Raw genomic sequence first — 19727 nt, forward strand, 5'->3', positions numbered from 1 at the left:
GAAAAGTTGTAAAACAAAAAAACTGAAATTTTACTAAAGAAAAAGAAAGAAATAAAGGGAAGTAAAGTTAGTACCATGTTTGTTTGTTTTTACATTATAATATAAAATGTAAAATCACTAATATAAAATGTATTATCACAAGTGGAATAAGCATAGTATAACCATTGGATATTATTTGAATTGTGCTATTTAGAATCTTGTACCATTCAAAAATAATAATAATTAAATTCCCTTTTCCCTCTCCTTAAATATTTCAATATTTTCCTTCATTCCAAACACACTTCACTTGCATTTTTTGCCATTTTCTTTGCAAAAAACTATGGTGAAATTTTCTAAACAATTTGAAGGACAATTAGTTCCTGAATGGAAAGAAGCTTTTGTTGATTATTGGCAATTGAAAAAAGACCTCAAGAAAATTCATCTTCTTAACAATAATGTCAATAACGCAAACAAAAAGAGCTCTTTTTCGCGTAACATTTATACCTCTCTTAGGAAATTACCTTTGTTTGGACCTCAACGTCGCGAAAATGGGATCATTCAAGTACTTGATCAACCTTTGTGCTTTTTTTGTTCTGTTTCTTAAGTTGTTAACTTGATTTTAACGTGGATTTTGATCGATTTTAGGTTCATACGAAGCTTGGACAAACGTTGAGTAAAGGAGATTTGTATGAGACCGAATTGTTGGAGCAATTTGCTGATACTGAATCTGCTGCTGAGTTTTTCGCGCTTTTAGACCTTCAACTTAACAAGGTGAACCAGTTTTTTCGAACTAAGGAGAAGGAGTTTATCGAAAGAGGGGAGTGTTTGAAGAAGCAAATGGAGATTCTTATTGAGCTCAAAGATGCATTGATCAAACAACAATATGATAAAGGAACTTCTTCAGGCCAAAATATCAAAGATGATGAGTTAATCTCAGCCACCATTTCTTGTGGTAACAGAGCTTCCCCTGATTTCACTCTGTTTTCATGTTTTTTTAATGACTCCGTCCACGTTGCTCAGATTCTTCAAAAATATCGTTGCATGTGTGTCGGATCCTTCCAAAAATATGCATGTTATAGAGATCCGACTCTTGTGTGACAACATTTTCTGAGGGTCTGAGCAAGGTTTCCCACGAACTCACATTGAGGCCTAGATTAAAGAGGAAAGTGTTTCCCTACTAGGATTTTTCTCAATACTCGAACTGATACCTCTGGTTAAGGATGTTGGAATATAATCTATCTCATCGCAATCCTTGGTAGTTTATTTACATTTTCATAATTGAATATAGGGAGTAATACTTTTATTTTCTTTTTCTTGAGATTTTTTAACTTTGCATTGAAATATTCTTAGCATTTATTCATAGTTTCATACTTTCTAAGTTGTTACATGATTGATTGATTTTATTTATCATATGTATAGAGGACATAGGAATCTAGAAATCAATTTCATGATATATATGTTATTCCTCCAAGTTGAAGCAAAATGTTTATTTAAGTGAATTTATACCACTAGACAGACTTTCTACCGACTTTTTATTAAGGAGGGCTAGGACTTAGCTTACGAATTGTAATGAAGCAAAATGTTTGAACTAAAACATTTTTGTTTTTTTGTTTTTTGGCAATAGATGAAGAGTCCAACAAAGACAGAACAGAACAAGAACAGGACATTGAGAACTCAATAGATCAAGTGATACTAGACTCTCCAAGATCAAGTGAGCTAGGCAATCCAACTAACATCAATACAGAAGACAATAAATCGAAGAGTTCATCTGAACGAGCGATCAATAACCAGGGAAAAAGCTTAAAGATTCACATTCCTCTAACGAATCCAACACGAACATTCTCAGCTATAACTTATTTGCTTAGGGATGATATGATCAATCAATCCTCCAAGAAATGTGGTCCTAACGGACGACAAAAGTTGCACATCAATAGAACAAAGCTAAAACACGCGGAGAAGATGATTAGAGGAGCCTTCATTGAGCTCTACAAGGGACTAGAATACCTTAAAATTTATCGGTATGCTACTCAAGTAACTACTCGTTCGATTAACAATTAGTTTTCTTTTTACAAAACAATTTAACATGTTGAAATCTTTATAGGAACTTGAACATGCTTGCTTTTGTAAAGATCTTGAAGAAATTTGACAAAGTAAGTGTTTAGCTCTCCATACTTAAAACTTTTATTATGTCTTAAGTTAACTTTTTTCATGTGTATTTTTTCCTTTGTTCATAGGTTACAAACAAACAAGTTCTTCCTATTTATCTAAGAGTTGTGGAGAGCTCTTACTTCAACAGCTCAGACAAGGTAAATTAAACTTTTTGGAGATGAAAATGTAGCAACATGACATTGTTTGTGTTAGTGTTGTTTGGTACTAAATTCCAAATAGATATCCCATCAAAGAAACATCATAAGATTATTCTTGGACAGTACTAAGTGGTCATATATTAAAGAGGGAAAAAAAGTGCTATTATACAAAAGCAATAGCTTTATAGTATTTGCAAAGATATTGTTGTCTCACACATTATACATTTTTGTTACATAGGCTTTGAAGTTGGCTGATGAAGTTGAGGAGATTTTCATCAAACACTTTGCTGAAGATGATAAAAAGAAGGCTATGAAGTACTTAAAGCCAACTCAGAAAAAAGAATCTCATGCTGTTACCTTTTTCATCGGTGAGTTTCGTTGAAAAATCACACTGTATATTCATATATAGTAAATGATGAACCCTGTTGATGAAGGACCTAAAAGGAAACATCCAAGATATAATATAACATAAGTGGCTTCTTTTTTGAGTTACCACTTCTTTTATTGGATAGCCAAATAAAAACAAAGAGTCTATCAACATAAAAAGGGCCATGTGATGCAAAAGTAGACTTAAGGGTCCACTTTTTTTTGAGCAGTGGAGGACAATGAAATCCCCATTTTAGGTCATTATCATGTAATTGACCAAAAAAATGTTCAAACTTTTAAAGAACTTTCTAAGTGTTCAAAAGACAATAGTGTTTAGTTTTTCTAAGGTTTGTTGTACCTCTCGTGTTCGCGAAAATATATGTTGCTCAGACTCTTCAAAAATGTTTGAAGGGTGTGTGACGAATCCTCCAAAAGTTACATATTTTTGGAGGATCTGACACTGATGTGACAGCATGTTTGTAGAGTCTGAGCAACATAGGCCAAAATGAAACTTGTAACACTGGCCTAATGTTGAAAGAACAATGGAACAAGATTTGACATTAACAAAGATGATGTTGATCTAATTTGAACTACTAAATAGTGACTGATATTGGCTTCATGATTGGCTTTCGAAAACAGGTTTATTCGGAGGATGTTTCATAGCACTTTTAGTTGGATATGTGATCATGGCTCATATAACAGGACTGTATAGACCTAAATCTGATACAATCTACATGGAAACTGTCTATCCTGTTCTCAGGCAAGACGTTCGATTATGTTTCAAACAATTCCAATGTTATTTAGCTCGTAAAGTCTTTGGAATTTCTTCGAAACATCTAATGGAAAGTACACTGATGATTGTGCAGCATGTTCAGCTTAATGTTCTTGCACTTCTTTCTGTATGGATGCAACATATTTATGTGGCGAAAGACTCGTGTAAACTATAGCTTCATCTTTGAGCTAGCTCAAACTAAGGAACTCAAGTACAGAGATGTGTTCCTTATATGTACTACATCGATGACTGCTGTTATCGGAGTCCTGTTTCTCCATCTAACGCTTGTAGCAAAAGGGTATTCCTATAATCAAATTCAAGCAATTCCTGCCCTCCTATTATTGGTAATTTTCTTACGATAAACAAAAAAAATCGATTTTCTTGGCTATTTCGACTCAATATATGTGTGAAGTATAATCACAATTGTGTTTTTGACAGGTCTTTATTTTGCTGCTGGTGTGCCCATTCAACATCATATACAAATCTAGCCGTTATCGATTCATTCGTGTTATAAGGAACATCATGTTTTCACCTTTGTATAAGGTTGTCATGTTGGACTTCTTCATGGCTGATCAACTTTGTAGCCAGGTTAGCAAGAAACATCAGTACATTAAATAGGCATAATACATATACAAACGCTCAAATTTGACCTCAACTGACAAGTAAGCACTCCAACTTCAAGAGTGCACACTGTCAACTAAACACTCCAACTCGTCCACATTACATCTCAGGGACACACGATGCTTACATGGCACGTAGATTTTGGAGGTGTCTGGATGATCATTCTGTAAGTTGAGTGTTCAACTAACACAGTGGGGACGAGTTGAGGTGCTTGTCTAGATATGCATACTCAAAGTTAAGAGTGTTTACTTGCCAGCTGAGGCCAAGTTTGAATGTCTGTTTAAGTAGCATTCTTTTAGTACTATTAACATATCGAACATTTTCTGATGTTAATTTTTCGTTATTTAAACAGGTTCCAATGCTAAGAAACCTTGAATATGTAGCATGCTATTACATAACTGGAAGTTACAAAACTCAAGATTATGGATACTGTATGAGGACAAAATATTATAGAGACCTTGCTTATGCAGTTTCTTTCTTGCCATATTACTGGAGAGCTATGCAGGTTTTTTAACAACTTCCCTTTTTCAAGATTTAAACTTTTGAACTGATTTGCATAGACAAAACTAAATCGAATACGATATATTTGCAGTGTGCACGAAGATGGTTCGATGAAGGACACAAAAGCCACCTAGTCAACTTAGGAAAATATGTGTCTGCAATGTTGGCTGCTGGTGCAAAAGTTGCATATGAAAAAGAAAAGAATATGGGATGGCTTTGTTTAGTTATAGTCATGTCAAGTGTTGCAACTGTATACCAATTATACTGGGATTTTGTTAAAGATTGGGGCTTGCTTCAATGTCATTCCAAGAATCCTTGGTTAAGGAATGAATTGATGCTACGACGAAAATTTATCTACTACTTCTCCATGGTACTAACTCCTAATACTATGTTGCTTAGACTTTACTAAAATGTTGTCGTACCTGTGTCAAATCCTCAAAAAATGCACTACTTTTGGAGGATTAGACGTATACTAGTCGTCGTTTTTTGAAATGTGTATGTTGTTGTAGGGATTGAACCTTGTGTTGAGACTAGCATGGTTACAAACAGTACTTCATTACAATTTTGGAACTGTAGACTACAGGGTAACAGGGCTATTTTTAGCAGCCCTTGAAGTCATTAGAAGAGGACATTGGAATTATTACAGGTGATTTTGGATTTCTTGATTATACTGTCAGTGTATATAAGTTAAAATCGTGTTTTCTTTTTCTAATATGGACATTGTTTTCAATTGTTTAACAGGTTGGAGAATGAGCATCTAAATAATGCAGGGAAATTTAGAGCTGTTAAGACAGTGCCACTTCCTTTTCATGAAGTAGATGAACAAGATTGAATTATTCCAATTTGCAACAAAAAAATGTTATCATATTGTTCCAAGTTGATAAATTGTCAAATTGTTCTCTATTCCCTCCTTTTCTTTTCTTTTTTGGTATTTTGGTTGGCATGTGTAATATGTTCTATTTCTATCTAGGAAATAATCCACACTTGTAAAATATAAAAATTCTTCTGTGAATGAAAATGACGCTCTATTTTCTGCGTCAACCTGAAATTATTTTATCGCGCACTGTAACATAACAACATAAAAGTGATAGTTTTGTATCCAAGTAGAAATTAGTTTTTTTCAATTCATATAGATGAAATTTCAAATATATTTTTATTTTGTAAAGAGGATGGTATTTAAGAGATTAAGTGGAAAAAATCAAAATAAAATTTATTTTTCCTTTAAATTCCTTTTCTCAATTCTTGAAAAAAAATTAAAAAATAAATAAAATATATATATATATATATAAAAAGTTACACATAATTCCAATTAAGCCGCAGCTTGAGCTTTTCTCTGTTCTTGATTCTTCTTTCAATGGCTATATCCATAACAGGAAACAGCAAAATCTTCCATAATTTCAATTCTTGTAGTTCTTTATCTGTTAGCAGCACCAAAACCCATGTGCCCATTTGTTCTCTTCAGTTCCCTTCTTCCTTCAGACCTAATTCCTATCATTACTGTATCAAATCCACAAGGTGAGCTTCTATTCATCATGTTTTTTTTCCTAATTTCATTCTTTTATTTCATGGGGTTTATTTTTTGGTTCTTTTTTGATGCCCCAGTTTGTTGTTTGGTATAAAAATCTTAGCTTTACTGGTTTATCTTTTAAGAAAACTGAACTTTAATATGTAGAGTTGATGAGTAGTGGAAGTGAGAGTTACCTGCTACCTGTTGTTGGTGGGAGGTGACAGGTATCCGGTGGAATTAGTCGAGGTAAGCGCAATCCCATGGTTATCAAGAAAAAAAAAGAGTTTGAGTAGTGGAAGAAATGGGCTCACATTAAGTGGAATGGATATAAAGGATTCATATAGTCGACCTCAACTAGTTTGAGATAGAGGATTATTACTTTTTTTTTATTTCCCCAGTTTGTTGTTTGGTATAAAAATCTTAACTTTACTAATTATCTAAAAAAAAGCTGAACTTTAATATGTAGAGTTCAGTAGTGGAAGTTAGAGTAACCTGGTGCATGTTGTTGGTGGGAGGTGACATTGGAATTAGTTGAGGTGAGCGCAATCTGGCTCGAACACCACGATTATCAAGAAAAAGAAAAGAGTTGAGTAGTTGAAGAAACGGGTTCACATTAAGTAGAATGGATATAGAGGATTCATATAGTCAATCTTAACTAGTTTGAGATAGAAGTGTATTATCTTTTTTGATTCCCTTGTTTGTTGTTTGGTATAAAAATCTTAACTTTAAGTTATCCCCAAAAAATTAAACTTTATTATGTAGAGTTGAGTAGTGGAAGAAACGGGTTCACAAGAAGTAGAATGGATATAGAGGATTCATACAACCGACCTCAACTAGTTATGAGATTGAGGCATATTAGTTGATATGGTTGTAGTATGTAGAATGCAGTAAAACTGAGTGGAATGGGACAGGCTCTAATGGGGTGGAATGGATATAGATGATTTGTATAGCCAACCCCAAGTGTAGTAGTAGTAGTAGTGTTTGAAGCTTATGGGTTCGAGATTTTAGTCCTTTTGAGTTATTGCATTCTAAATTAATAATTTGTACATATTAAATGAATTTCTTAGAACAAATACAGGGTTAAAGTTACCATTATCAAAAAAACAAATACAGGGTTTAAACCAAAATTATTGGGTTCTGCCATATCCACTTCCTACACTCTAGCTCCACCCTGGCTGCGGTACTATGTAAAAACTAGTTAAGCTGGGTCGTGTGGATGAAACAGATCCAATTGGAGCTAAGTGTCTATGAGGATATGTATAGCTGACCACAACTATATTGTGATTAAGGTGTAGTTGGTTTTTTCATACTAGGTGGAGTGCATGAGGATTGTGTTGGTTAAAACACTATGTTTATGTTATATTTTTATGTAACAGGTCAAGTACTATTTATGGGAAGAGGAGAGCATCAGAACATTTGTCCCAGCTTCCAATTATTTCTTGTGTAGTGGAAGATAGTTCTGAAACACAACCAGAATCTGTGAATTCATCTGCTTCAAGTGATTCTTCAAAGGTACTTTTTTGCCGTTCTTTGCATGCATTGTGAGCGTTTGCCTAACGATTTTGGATATCTAGACCACCAGCTAGGGGAAGTGCCACCGTGAGCCTCTAGAGTCTAGACACTTGGGTACACCTTAGTAGTGGAGCACCAGTACCAGTTAGTTAGATACAAAAACACTTTGATGGGTTTTGAAGTTGAGACATCTTTGTCTCTGCATCTCAACTGATTAAAGCTAACCTTGGCTTATGCACTTTGCAAAAGAGTAGTTTTGTCTCTCTGTTGGCTAGTTTTCTGTAGTGTAAGTTTTCCCTTCCTCTTTTACTAGATTTTTCTGGAAAGATTGGCTCTTGATGGGTGGTTGTCAGATATCACCTTGAATCGGTACCTTTTTTTACTTCAGATTCAGAAAAGAGTAACTTAACTTCAATTGGAAGAAGTGACATTTACACCCCTTATTTAGCGAAGAATGAATTAGATGTTCTAATTTGCAGTTACATGGAAAAATAATTTCTACTTGCCCTTTGGCCACTCAAGTATCGGTTTTTTGGGCCAAGAGAATGACTACAAAATCTCCTTTAGCTTCCTTCTCCTGAGGAAAGAAGTCATAAACAATAATGAATTGCTTATTCTAGTATTCTACCATAGTTCCCTTGTGCTCTCGCAACAGAATATGTAAATAGAGTAAGAACTCAGACAGTTCAACTTGCATGTAAAAAGAGCACTAAACAATACCCAAAACATAAGGAAGATGAAAAATGAAAGTTGGACAACATAATGGGAGGAAAACAAATACCTGCGCAAGAAAAGCAAAATAAAAAAAGAAATAGAGATTGAATGGAGTCTTCATGCCTTATTATAGAGTACTAGAACTGTATAGGTATGAAAGGAATTCTATAGAGGTAGAAAGAGTGTAGTCTCCCACTTACGTAGAGAGCAGAGGACAACATATCCAGTGGGGTTTAGCGAGGGCAAAGTGTAGTAAAATTACAAGAAACAATAAGATAGTAACATAAGGAAGGAATACTATTAATTGGTCCCTATTGACATTTTCCTCTCAGATTTCCCTCTTAATCTGTCTTACATCATAGAAGAAATCTTTTTATTAATCACTTCTGTGGTACTTGTACATCTCTTCTCCCCCATAGAGCTGCCACAGTTATCTGAATCACAGTACGAAGTTTTCTTCCCCATTGACAATTTATTTTCATTCATCAAAACACACCAAGTTGGTGTGAAATTTATGTAGTTTTCTTTCTTGGTTTTAGTTGTTTGACTGTTTCCTTTTCTTGTGCATGTAGTGCTCGTCTCTGATGAGAATTTCTTTTCTAAAAAATCAGAATAAGTTCTTTGAATCAATTTTGAATTGGAAGGGGGAGTTGGAATGAAGTACATTCTGAGCCCCTCTGTCGTTATATAAGTCAGACTGGGATTTGTTTAATTCATTCATTTTAAGTAGGCTGCAATGATTTGATCTGAAGCTAATTGGCATGTACATTCCAATGTTCAGTTGACATATGAAAACCAACTTTTAAATATCCATTTCCTAGATTGTCAGGATAAAATTCACTAAAGGGTAAACATAGTCTAGCTATATTTCAATTGGTAATGAGGGTGAAATATTTTGTGTCCATCTGTTTGAGAATTTAACTTGTGAACTCAAAGATACAGAACATATATGGCCTTTATCCGGAAAGAAGCTCGTCTCTTTCTTCTCTCTTCACATCGCCAAAATTTTAAATCTAAAATTTTCAAATTGTTGTTTCTGTTTCTATTCCTTTCTCTTTCTTTTGTTTCTTCTTTACCTCTTACCATTGGTATTGATGTGTTTATTAGCTTTTCAATTGTCCTAGTTCAGTTCCCTTTTTGGATTTCTTTTGTTTCTTTTAACATTTTCTTTGTGTATTCTTAATGAGCGGGTACCTTCTTGCAGGAAGCAGTTTTTGACATGAAATTACCAAGAAGAAGTCTGTTAGCAACATTCACATGTAATGCTTGTGGTGCTCGATCGCAAAGACTCATAAACAGATTAGCATATGAAAGAGGGACTGTGTTTATACAGGTACGTAGAGTTGAGCGTCTAGTCATGCTGTTAAAACCTTTGATAATTGCAAGCAAAACTAATTTCTTATGAGATAGCAAAGTCAAAATAATCTCTTTTAATTATATATGTTCACCAAGATATTTTAGGCTAGAAGTGTTAGATGAATGATTTAACCATTGAAGGTATTAATGTGTAATCTTCTTAGTAGCACTTGTATTATACGGTGCTGTCATTTGTTCTCCTCAATTTAAACTATTTTTCCGAAAAACATTTGGCTAAACATATAAGTTTTCTGGCAGTGGTTGCCATATCTGAGCCGTTCAATTGTGGGGGACATATGGGATCTTTTATCCCTACCTTAATGCATGTACAAAAAAAAAAAATTGCTCTTGCGCTTTTGTTCATAAATGGGGTAGCCAACCCTTTGGACTGTTGGAACTTTCGTAAGTAGTATGAGGGATTCTAATATCGACTATTCTTAACTTGTATGATTCAGAGTTTAACAACTATAATTCTTGATTTAGATATTTGACATCTTGTTTGCATGAATACTTCTATTACCTTACTGAAATCTAAAATGAAAATTTGCCATCTTTTGAGTCTTTGGTATTTACGTCAAATAATGGTGTGACAGCTGTCTTATTTGCCTCTGTTTCCTTTAAAAAATATTATTAGTTAGAATATTTTAATCGATTGGGTGTCGAGTGTCAACTGAAGATTCTCATTTCAGTGTTCAGGCTGCTCTCAGTATCACAAATTAGTTGACAACCTTGGACTTGTGGTTGAGTACAACTTCAAGGATGAAATTAGTATGGATCCAGATGCTGATCAAGATTGATTGAAGCTTAAGCTTACCTATAGGCTCTAGCAAGAGAGTAATAGTATTGACAATGCAATTTTGTAGGTGAAAGAAAATCAATTACATTCAATGTTAATGTCTGGGTGAAAAGAATATCAATGAGATAACAACAATGACAATCATATTCCACATTATTTTTCCTCTAAACACATAAATAGTCCCCATCTCATTTCAAAAAAAAATCTTTCTGGTAATGAAACATATAGCTTTTCGTGTAATATCTGTGGGAATCTCAGATTATGATGGCCAAAAGAATAGTCATCGCCAAACCAGCATTCATCCACATTCTAGATGCGCTTCCTTGCAGTAAAAAGGTTGCTCCATTCTGCATTCAAGCGAGAGAGAGTAAGTGAATTTATCATATTAGAGCTGTTCCTGTCTATGTACTACGTTATTTTCGAAAAATTACAGTTACCAGATGGGGAAAAACAACGGAAACGTTACCAAATTCAGAGTAGGTGATGGCGCTGGTGTCACATCCACAGAATCTTGGACGGTTGGTGGTGCTGGCGGGCTTGGCACAGTTGGTGCAGGTGCTGGCGCGTGATGGTGCTTATGCTTGTGCTTCTTTCTTTTGTGCTTGCCATGAGCTGGTGCTGGTGCTAACTCTGGTGCTGCTACTGGTGATACCACAGCTGGTGGAGGAGTGACTGGTGTCGGTGCTGATACTGGTGGCGCCTTTGGTGGAGACACTGGTGGTGGTACAGGTGCTGGTGATGGTGGCGTTTGTGCCGGAGCTATCTGAGGTGGAGAAGCAACTGGAGCGGGTGGTGGTTGTGATGGACTTGAGATGGGTGGAATTGGTGGTGGGGTTGTTGGAGCAGAGACGGGGGCAACTTTAGGCGGAGGTACTATTGGAGGTGGTGCTGAAGTTGCTGGTGGCTGTGATGGTGCAACAGGCGTAATGGAAGGCGGGGGTGTTGCTGCAACAGGTGTCGTAGTAGGTGGAGGTGTCGTGGTTGGTGTAGATGGTGATGCAGCTGGTGCTTGTGCATTAGCCATCACAAGCCAAATGCAAAAACTTGAAAGGTAAACCAACTTAGAAGAAGCCATTTTGTGCAGGATTTTGATTGTCAAGAGCTCTCTACTTATATATACATCAACAATATTATTTTAACTTCTAAATAAGAAAAAGTGTTTGGTAGAAATGTTTTTAGGGGAAACTTAGTTTTATGTGAATGCTACAGCAAATCTCATCATTTGTCAAAATTGGCACCAAAACATTGTGCTTAAGCCTTAATGTCTTTTATGTTTCTTCATCACAAGATTTATAATCCATATGAAAATATGGTATTGGTCATCAATTGCTATCAACTACCATCTCAAGCATCAAAAGGACCATTTTAGGTCATTTTTAAAGTTAGCCTATTATTTTCAATCTCTACATTGTTATAAATGATTCAATTTATGTAGTAAATAAACTTGGGATCTTCTCATAGTTCATTTAAGTGAACAATAACAACATATCCAGCGGAATCCCACAAGTAGGGTATGGGGAGGGTGGAGTGTACGTAGACCTTATCTTTATCTCATAGAGTTATAGAGGGGTTGTTTTCGAGTTCATTCTAGTGAGATTTACTTCATTGCAAAGAAACACATTACATGAATTTATAGCTCAGTTGATTGACTATTTAAACTTTCACCTTGTAATCTTACTCCGTAAAAAATAAACAAAATAATACAGTACAAGAAGTTGAGTAGTAGAAGTTTTCTTCCCTTTTTTAGCAAGTTTTATTCTTCCAGGAAAAGCAAAGCAAAGAATGATAATACCAAATGTCATAATGCTGATCAATTTTGTATTTTTTTGTTGGGGAAATGATTTATGGCATGTTTATTACTTAGCAATGCAGCAAAGGCAAAGTGGTTAGATAGTTTAATAATGCTTATTTTACCAGAATTATTTTTAATCATTTATTAATCTGTGGTGTTAATAAACAAATGAAAATACAATTTTATTGTATATTTTTTTAGGGGTTGGGGATATTATGGTACTAGAGTTAAGGTTAACAAATACCACCAAACTTTCTTGATTTTGATTTGACACTTAAGCTATGCCTTGGTACCTAGTCCCAATCCAAAAATAATAATCTACCAAACAGGTTGCTGTCTTTCTTTCATGTCATTCAACTATAAATGTGGCAATTTCAAAACTATTAAGCTAGCCCTTTCAATGAACCTTTTCAGATTATCACAAGGATTTGAAATTAATCAATAAAAACAAGCCATAAAACTTTCATTTCAAAACACAATTGATGCTCATTTATTAGTAATTTGATAGGTGAGAAGATATCTATTTCACTTTCCTTGTCCAAACTGCTTTGAGATGCTTTGATGTATCGAAAACAACCTCTCTATTTTTACGAGGTGGAGAGAAAGTCTGCAAAAGACTTTTATGTTTTAAACCCGGCTAAAACAGAATTCAAGAGAACTCTTTTACAAGAGGAATCATTTGCTAAAAGTTGACATGTGAAAATAAGTCATAAAATTATGCATCAAGCAGTACAAAGTTAGTTGTAACTGACTCTAATCTTGAAATGACAATAACTTTGCTGATTAATTCAGATGTTTAAAGGACATAAGCTGTTGACAAAATCATGAACTTGAATACCACAAAAAAGAGCGTTTTATCAAATACAATTTTGCAGAACAAAAAATCACAGGCAGAACATGATATGAAACGCGTCGTGAAACTTGCTGAGAAATTTAGGATGGTGGTGTCTTGGAATGGGAAGACATGAAGGTGGTGGTGGTGGAGAATCAGACTCCTTTTCCTTTTCCTTCTTCTTCCTTCTTAGTTGAAAGAACTGCTGCATAGCATCTGCACAGTCCGATGCCAGCACTCCACGTCGGATTGTTATGTTTGGGTGGAAAGGATGAACAGGAGCAGGAGGCTTATTTGTTGGTTCCAAGCTCTTTTCTCCATCTCCATCAGGGAAAAGCCTGAAACATTATGAATAACAAACCCTTTATCTCAAAAACCAAAAGAAGTTTCTTCTGGAGTGAACTCCGCAAACTAAAGTGGTGTATGCAGAAGTTTTCGTAAGCGATGTCAATATTTGAAGAAATGAAAAGACTACTATCATGACAAGCAGTGACATTTTTTATATTTGTACCCACTATTTTAGTTTTGAAAAAATTAACGAAAGTGGTGTCATGTGACATCACTCGAGGCAAGGTGTATCCGCCCCAAGTGAGCCGTATGTATGACTAATTAACAACGTACATATGGAGCAAAGGTAGCAAGATAGGAGATCCAATTTGTTATCACATAGAGATATCAATGTTTACCTTGCTTGATGCAAGGGAAGCAGCAGAAAAATAAGAATAAGTAACAATGCACGGTGAAAACATACAGGAGAGGAATCACAATAGGTATTATGTTAAGAGTCAAAGCACTTGTGTATCTAGAGGAAGATAAATTTAGTAGCTACAAGAGCGATATTTTGCTGACGATTTAGAACAAACAAACAATAAAAGGCATCAGTGTCATGGACAGGTATGCAAAAAAGACAATCTTGAAGCACAAATTTCAAGCAGCGTAAATCAAACGGAGAGGTGTTAATCTTCACTCTTCAGCAAGCTATGGAACTTGAGAAAAAGGTAAAAAAGAAAACAAATGGAGTAGTTAATAAGCGAGGATCTGTTTTTGGACAATGACAGAATAACTAGATTTTAAGATTTTTGCTTCAACAAGGCACACCACGTTGTTAAGACCAAATTATCTGATTTACATTCTCATCTACAGCATAACATTCAGAATCTGCTATTTATCCTTTGTATTGAACAGAAACCTACATAATTCATGAATCAAAAGATTCAGCAACAATGATTTAAGATGAACAGATACGAAAGCATCACTATAATACATGTGGATCAGTTTTTAAGTTCACCAACAGAGCCCTTAGAAAGGACACAATAACTAGCAGACCCGTGTGCTCCAGAAAAAGCCCGTTCGGATTAGCTGATAGTAAAATCATTATTGTAATGATTCCGAAAAGCTGTAAAATGGCTAAATTACTGTAGATGCTAGACCATGAAACTAGAAAACTGTTACAGCATGTGACAGCATAGGAAACAGTAAATATTCATCATATCTAAAGCAAACTATGGTCCTGCCATAAAATAAAGGCAAAAAAGTTGTTTAATTTGAGCCCTTGACTAATATATAATGTGAAATCCTAAGCTTAAGAAATATGAATATCCTAAAGACTTGTAATTTGTGAAAGTTCAAAAAAGTTAACATGTGCAACAACAAGAGATTTCTCGTAGGATATTATCTCAAGTACGCATCGGTTTACTGAAAGATTCCACTTTCTAACTTTGGTGGGTCTAATAAGATTTGTTTACTGTAGTGAGTTTCAAAGGAAAAGGCTCCTATGGTGTACTGCTAGTTCCAAACAGGAATCAATTTCAAAGGTTTTTATATTAAAACCTAAGAACTACGTGTTCCATTTCTTACTTTTCGAAGACCTACCAGAGTAGATGATAAATCACTTACTGGCGACTGTTTTAAGCAATCAAATGAATAAATACGTATGATCTTTCTTACCTAATCCAGCTGCCATCAGCCCCCAGGAGCTTATTTGGAGCACCCCATACAACAGTATCAACTCTAGCTTGAAGTATTGCTCCAGCACACATAGGACATGGCTCAAGTGTTACATAAAGTGTGGTATCCTGTACGGAAAAAAGAATCAGAAGTTATACCAAAAGAAGAGATCCACAACCTTGCTGGAATAGCATTACATTTATTGATCAAAGAAAAGTATGATGTTCAGGAAAAGAATATCCAACTGTAGCACATTTTCTCCTTTTCTGAGTTACTTCATTTACTGGAGGCATATTCGTACTAAGGTGTCAATTAAATCATGTACTGCATCATAACACAAAGAAGCCAAAGCATGCAAAGAAGAAAAGACAAAATAGTAATATGGTAACCTTAAGTTGAAATCTACTTATCATATTTAACTCATACTTTCCCCATGTACATCGCATTTGACAAGCATTATTAATTATTGAATATCTGGCTAATATAACATAGTAAAGAAGTGTTTGATCTATAGCATACAGGAGAAAGAACGTGGTGTTAAGGATAGTAGAGGTCGCTTCCAAATTAGGTAATTGGCTACTAAATAATAGCTGAAAGCATTAATCTATTTTTAGTTTCATAGACAAGTACAGAAAATTTTGGTAGTGCTTCTTCCTACTTTCCTACCTATAACAGTGCATGTTATGTGACATATGATATTCCATATAATAGAATTACCCCACGCTGTGTAAAATTCACACTGTGCTAGTGCTAATTGAAGTTTCAAGTACAGTAGCCATAAAAATTTGGAGGCATCTTCACTTAATCTTTAAGAGAGTACAAAAGTGTAAAGAACTACCGAAAGTCTCCATGTCCGAAGTGTGCTTGAAGCCTCACGTATGCACAGCATTTCTGCATGGGCAGTAGAGTCGCGCAGTTCTTCTACACTGAAACATGCATCTTTATTTGTAAACCAAAGTCTATGGAGGAGGAAAAAAAAGAAACAGGAAAAAGCATAAGCTACCATGACTTACAGGTTGTATCCACGAGCAACTATTCTTCCATCATGAACCAGCACTGCCCCAACAGGTACTTCCCAATTGTCAGCAGCCTTTTTGGCTTCCATTAGTGCTTCCCTCATAAACATTTCATCAATTTTCCGCTGATCGCTTTCAAGCTTGAATGCGTCTTCCCACTCATCAAACCTGTCTTTTTCGAATTGATGGGACCTCTGAAACTTTCCGTGTCTCATTTCAGCATCTTTAACCTTAGACCCTGATACCTCACCAGAGACGGTGGAAACTGCTTGCCCTTTGCTACTGCTGGATGGAACAGCTTGTCCAATTTCTGCTATTTCTTCTACAACAGGTGATGTTCTCATCAGAATTGAAGAAATTGGAAGCCCCCCTTCTGGGACAATTGCACCATAGATACCTTGCAAGTCTTTCCCAGTAGTGTCGTCAGCAGAAGGCAATTGAATAGTTTTGGATGGTGAACTGCTCTGTAAAACGATTGGTGAAGATGATGTTTCCACCAATGCGTGCTTCATATGTTCCCTTGAACTTGATGAGTTGGATGCTTCTCCAGGACTATGAGAGCGAACCATTTTCTGCCGATTCCAGTCCAAAGATGCAGATTCTTGGTTCGACCTTCTGATGTTTTTTGCATTCTCACTATTATTATCCTCTGCACCAGAAAACCATGTTTCGCTACTTGTGGATTGATTAGATGAGCTCCTTTGACCAGATTTAGAGGTCAAAGTATGGCGATCAGAACGAGACCATCGCAAATGAACAATATCTCCAATAATATTCCACAAGGACCTACCACTTCTCTTGACAATAGCTGTTTTGTCTTTGTCTGCATCCTCTGATATTTGTATCTCAGGAGGCTCCTGGACAGAGGGCTCAGTTACGTCCCACATTTCATCTGAAGGTCCCTTAGACCTTGAAACCAAAGAGGATTGCCTTGATTCATGCTCATTTGATTGAGAATCACCATGAACACATAGGCCAACAACTTTTTGAGTATGCTGCTCTCCCTCGTTAATTAACTTTGTCTCAGACGTCTTAATCTCCTTCAGAATCTCAGTGTTTGAAATCTCATGCCTGACCTTCTCTACAAATTCGCCAACATAATGTGTCGAGGATTTCTGCAATCGATCAGCTGAACCAAGTGCATCCTCATGGGATGTGAAATTTGAAGACGAACCAAGAACCTCATCCCTTCTGGCTTCACCGTGTGTTTTGTGCTGAGGTTGTGGAGGCCTATCTGAGGTAAGTTCGTGCTGTAGTGAAAAACCTCTTTCAATGCCTGAATCAGAAACTGCTTGAGTTGAAAACCCAGTCTTTGACTCCATAATTGATGAGCGTCCTGATAATACTTGGGAAGATGCTTTCGCCTCTCTTTTGTTTGCCTGTGTTACTTCAACACTGCTAGTGTCACTAGAATGAGTTGTTGACGTACTCGACGCACCTAGTAGAGTTTTTTTCTCATGTGATTCCATCACTGATTTTGTGTTTCTTGCGTCACTTATTCTGGCTTGGGAGGAGTGCTCTTTGAATTCTACTGATGACTTGTTGAGAAGGTTTGTATAATCTTCCTGGTTTTTCATCCTTGTCTCTGATTTCCTATGTGAAACATGAGTTCTTGTTTCATCAGCTTTAGTTAGTCGTTCAGCTTTTTCTCTCGACTCAACTAACTCAGTGATCTGACTAGATTGGTGGTGCTCATTTGAGACCTTCTTCCAGAGTTCAGTATCAGAGACTCCCTGAATTGCTGACTCCATCCTAATGTCATTTTTCTGGATATTAGACTCTTGATTGAACCTACGAGATCTTCTCCTATATTCATCTTCCCTTATGATGCTCCCGATTTTTTTACTATATTCTTCTCTAGCTTGCTGAATTTGAATCAGAGCCTCATTGGAGGTTTCTTCCGTTTCATGATAAGATTTTCTTGTGCTATAATCAGTTTTAGATTTAACGCCATGACTCTCAGATGTATCAACAAATTGTTTATACTTTATATTTGTATTAGATTGTCCTGCTTGCTCATGTTGTCCAGTTGTTTTCCCCTCAAACTTTGTAATAGAGGCTGATTCTTGTTTTGTGTCATCATATTTTGTGGAGGAACCAACAACCTGTTCAGAATTACTTCCATGAATCTGAGATATCCTCGAATGCCTCTGCATTGATTCCTTTCTTGATGCAATCTCCTCAACTGATATGTCAGTAAGCCTCTTCTCCGATTTCTTTCTCCAGTCACCAGTCGAACTATACAATCCCACTGCAGAATCGTCCTTCCGTGAAACAACCCCTTGTTTAGCAGTGTAATTCCGATCTCTTTCCTCCAATGCAACACCTTCACTCCTCAAATCTCCTCCATGCTTCCTTGACAATTCTTCTTCAAAGTGCTCATCCTCAATCTGCAGTTCACTGTCAAAATCAAGGTCACCTGTTGAAGAAGCAGAATAGTATGAAGAACAGCTAGAACCATTTTTCCTCAGTCTCTGCCTGTGGTCCTCCCTTCTTGAAAAACTTTCCCTCCCTTCTTCTCTTGTTCTTTCGTTGTGACTCGTCCTCAACAAGGAAGCTCTTTCTTCCTCCATGTGCCTTGTTCCTCGGTTCTCCCTCCTAACCAATGCTTCCTTCTCTCCTTCTCTTGCTCGATCTCTATGACTCTCCCTCAACAAGGAAGCTCCTTCTTCCTCCGTATGCCTTGTTCCTCGATTCTCTCTCCTAAAACTCTCTTCTTCTCTTGCTCTATCTCTCTGACTTTCCCTCAATAAAGAAGCTCTTTCGTCCTCTTTATGGTTTGTCCTTCGCCTCTCTCTCCTTAACAATGATGGCCTCTCTTCTTCCCTTCTCTTCTCCTCCTTCCTCGACGGAATCACTTCATATTCATACTTATACTTCGACATACTCCCTATAGCACCGGATTCATCCCTTTTCTTCTTACCAACATAATTACTCACACCCCCATTTTTCCTTTTCTCCGCGTCTATCCTCTTAGACGCCCTACCATTCCTCTCTCTCACACCAAACACCTCCTCATCCACATCCTCAGTCAACAAGCTAAGCATAACCTCAGCCTCATCAAACTCCGAAACGCCACTTCCTTCACTACTTTCCTCAAACACCAAACACCTATATCTCCCCTTCCCCCATTTCCCCCCTCTTCTACTAACACCATTTCCTTTCAAAGAACAAACTTTTTCATAACTACACTCCCTATCAACATCATAAACTGGAAATCTTGAATAATATCTATCTAAACCACCCAAGATCAGTTTTTTACATTGAATTAAAGTAGATTGTCTCAACCCATATAAGGAATTAGGGCAAATAGGCACTCTGTACAACATAGAAGCATTTGAAGAACAAGAACAACATGATGGAGATGATAATGAGGAAGAATAAGCTAATGGGTATCTACCAAATCTATCATTAGAGCAATATGAATGATCATAATATGAAAATGAAGATGACCCTTTACACTTTAGTGTAAGAGTTGAACTTACACAAGTGTTATACATGGCTAAAGAAGAAAAAAGATTGTACCTTTGATGGAAAAATCTCTTCTTTTTTCAAGATTCTGCAGAATTATTAGGAGAAAATCCAACTGGGAATAGTGTTGGATCAGATTGGAGAAGAGAGAGATGAGGAATTTTTGTTACCAGAAAAAAAAAAAAAAAAAAGATTACGAGTTTTTTCTTTGGGGGGGTGGGGTGGGGGGGGGGATAGGT

General features: G+C 36.2%; 4 protein-coding genes across 5 annotated transcripts; 2 read left to right on the forward strand and 2 right to left on the reverse strand.

Annotated features, from left to right (window-relative positions):
- The first annotated feature begins 294 nt into the window (after positions 1-294).
- On the forward strand, positions 295-5601 carry LOC102592339 (phosphate transporter PHO1 homolog 1). The gene is made up of 13 exons (XM_006348527.2): positions 295-541; positions 625-931; positions 1604-1997; positions 2081-2129; positions 2214-2285; positions 2524-2653; positions 3291-3411; positions 3518-3767; positions 3862-4011; positions 4397-4549; positions 4637-4915; positions 5055-5191; positions 5287-5601. The coding sequence occupies exons 1-13, from the start codon at positions 320-322 to the stop codon at positions 5375-5377; spliced, it is 2355 nt and encodes a 784-aa protein (XP_006348589.1). The 5' UTR covers positions 295-319; the 3' UTR covers positions 5378-5601.
- Positions 5602-5840: 239 nt separating this feature from the next.
- LOC102593015 (uncharacterized protein C24H6.02c) lies at positions 5841-10603 on the forward strand. Of its 2 annotated transcripts, none has more exons than XM_006348529.2 (4): positions 5841-6060; positions 7429-7564; positions 9483-9611; positions 10324-10603. In XM_006348529.2, exons 1-4 carry the CDS (start codon positions 5900-5902, stop codon positions 10429-10431), a joined length of 534 nt encoding a protein of 177 aa, XP_006348591.1. In that variant the 5' UTR covers positions 5841-5899; the 3' UTR covers positions 10432-10603. The 2 variants fall into 2 exon arrangements, with proteins under 2 accessions (XP_006348591.1, XP_015164773.1); XM_015309287.1 differs by having other exon boundaries at positions 10331-10415.
- LOC102592683 (lysine-rich arabinogalactan protein 19) lies at positions 10552-11683 on the reverse strand. Its single transcript, XM_006348528.2, has 2 exons — positions 10897-11683; positions 10552-10777 (listed from the first exon to the last, which is right to left on the reverse strand). The coding sequence occupies exons 1-2, from the start codon at positions 11503-11505 to the stop codon at positions 10685-10687; spliced, it is 702 nt and encodes a 233-aa protein (XP_006348590.1). The 5' UTR covers positions 11506-11683; the 3' UTR covers positions 10552-10684.
- A 1285-nt stretch (positions 11684-12968) lies between these two features.
- On the reverse strand, positions 12969-19668 carry LOC102593353 (tRNA(adenine(34)) deaminase, chloroplastic). Its single transcript, XM_006348530.2, has 4 exons — positions 16015-19668; positions 15840-15927; positions 15002-15129; positions 12969-13392 (listed from the first exon to the last, which is right to left on the reverse strand). The coding sequence occupies exons 1-4, from the start codon at positions 19515-19517 to the stop codon at positions 13107-13109; spliced, it is 4005 nt and encodes a 1334-aa protein (XP_006348592.1). The 5' UTR covers positions 19518-19668; the 3' UTR covers positions 12969-13106.
- Between the last annotated feature and the right edge of the window lie 59 nt (positions 19669-19727).

This window comes from Solanum tuberosum, unplaced genomic scaffold, assembly GCF_000226075.1.
Source record: "Solanum tuberosum cultivar DM 1-3 516 R44 unplaced genomic scaffold, SolTub_3.0 scf00103, whole genome shotgun sequence".
Lineage (NCBI taxonomy): Eukaryota > Viridiplantae > Streptophyta > Magnoliopsida > Solanales > Solanaceae > Solanum > Solanum tuberosum.

Coding starts and splice junctions, on each gene's coding strand:
- LOC102592339 (XM_006348527.2), top strand. CDS start 320: ATGGTGAAATTTTCTAAACAATTTGAAGGACAATTAGTTCCTGAATGG. Junction 2,286..2,523: donor ACTTCAACAGCTCAGACAAG/GTAAATTAAACT, acceptor TTTGTTACATAG/GCTTTGAAGTTGGCTGATGA. Junction 4,550..4,636: donor ATTACTGGAGAGCTATGCAG/GTTTTTTAACAA, acceptor ATATATTTGCAG/TGTGCACGAAGATGGTTCGA.
- LOC102593015 (XM_006348529.2), top strand. CDS start 5,900: ATGGCTATATCCATAACAGGAAACAGCAAAATCTTCCATAATTTCAAT. Junction 7,565..9,482: donor CTTCAAGTGATTCTTCAAAG/GTACTTTTTTGC, acceptor ACCTTCTTGCAG/GAAGCAGTTTTTGACATGAA. Junction 9,612..10,323: donor GAGGGACTGTGTTTATACAG/GTACGTAGAGTT, acceptor TTCTCATTTCAG/TGTTCAGGCTGCTCTCAGTA.
- LOC102592683 (XM_006348528.2), bottom strand. CDS start 11,505: ATGGCTTCTTCTAAGTTGGTTTACCTTTCAAGTTTTTGCATTTGGCTT. Junction 10,778..10,896: donor CATCACCTACTCTGAATTTG/GTAACGTTTCCG, acceptor GCTTGAATGCAG/AATGGAGCAACCTTTTTACT.
- LOC102593353 (XM_006348530.2), bottom strand. CDS start 19,517: ATGTATAACACTTGTGTAAGTTCAACTCTTACACTAAAGTGTAAAGGG. Junction 15,928..16,014: donor GTTGCTCGTGGATACAACCT/GTAAGTCATGGT, acceptor TGCATGTTTCAG/TGTAGAAGAACTGCGCGACT. Junction 15,130..15,839: donor TTCGGACATGGAGACTTTCG/GTAGTTCTTTAC, acceptor TTTTCCGTACAG/GATACCACACTTTATGTAAC.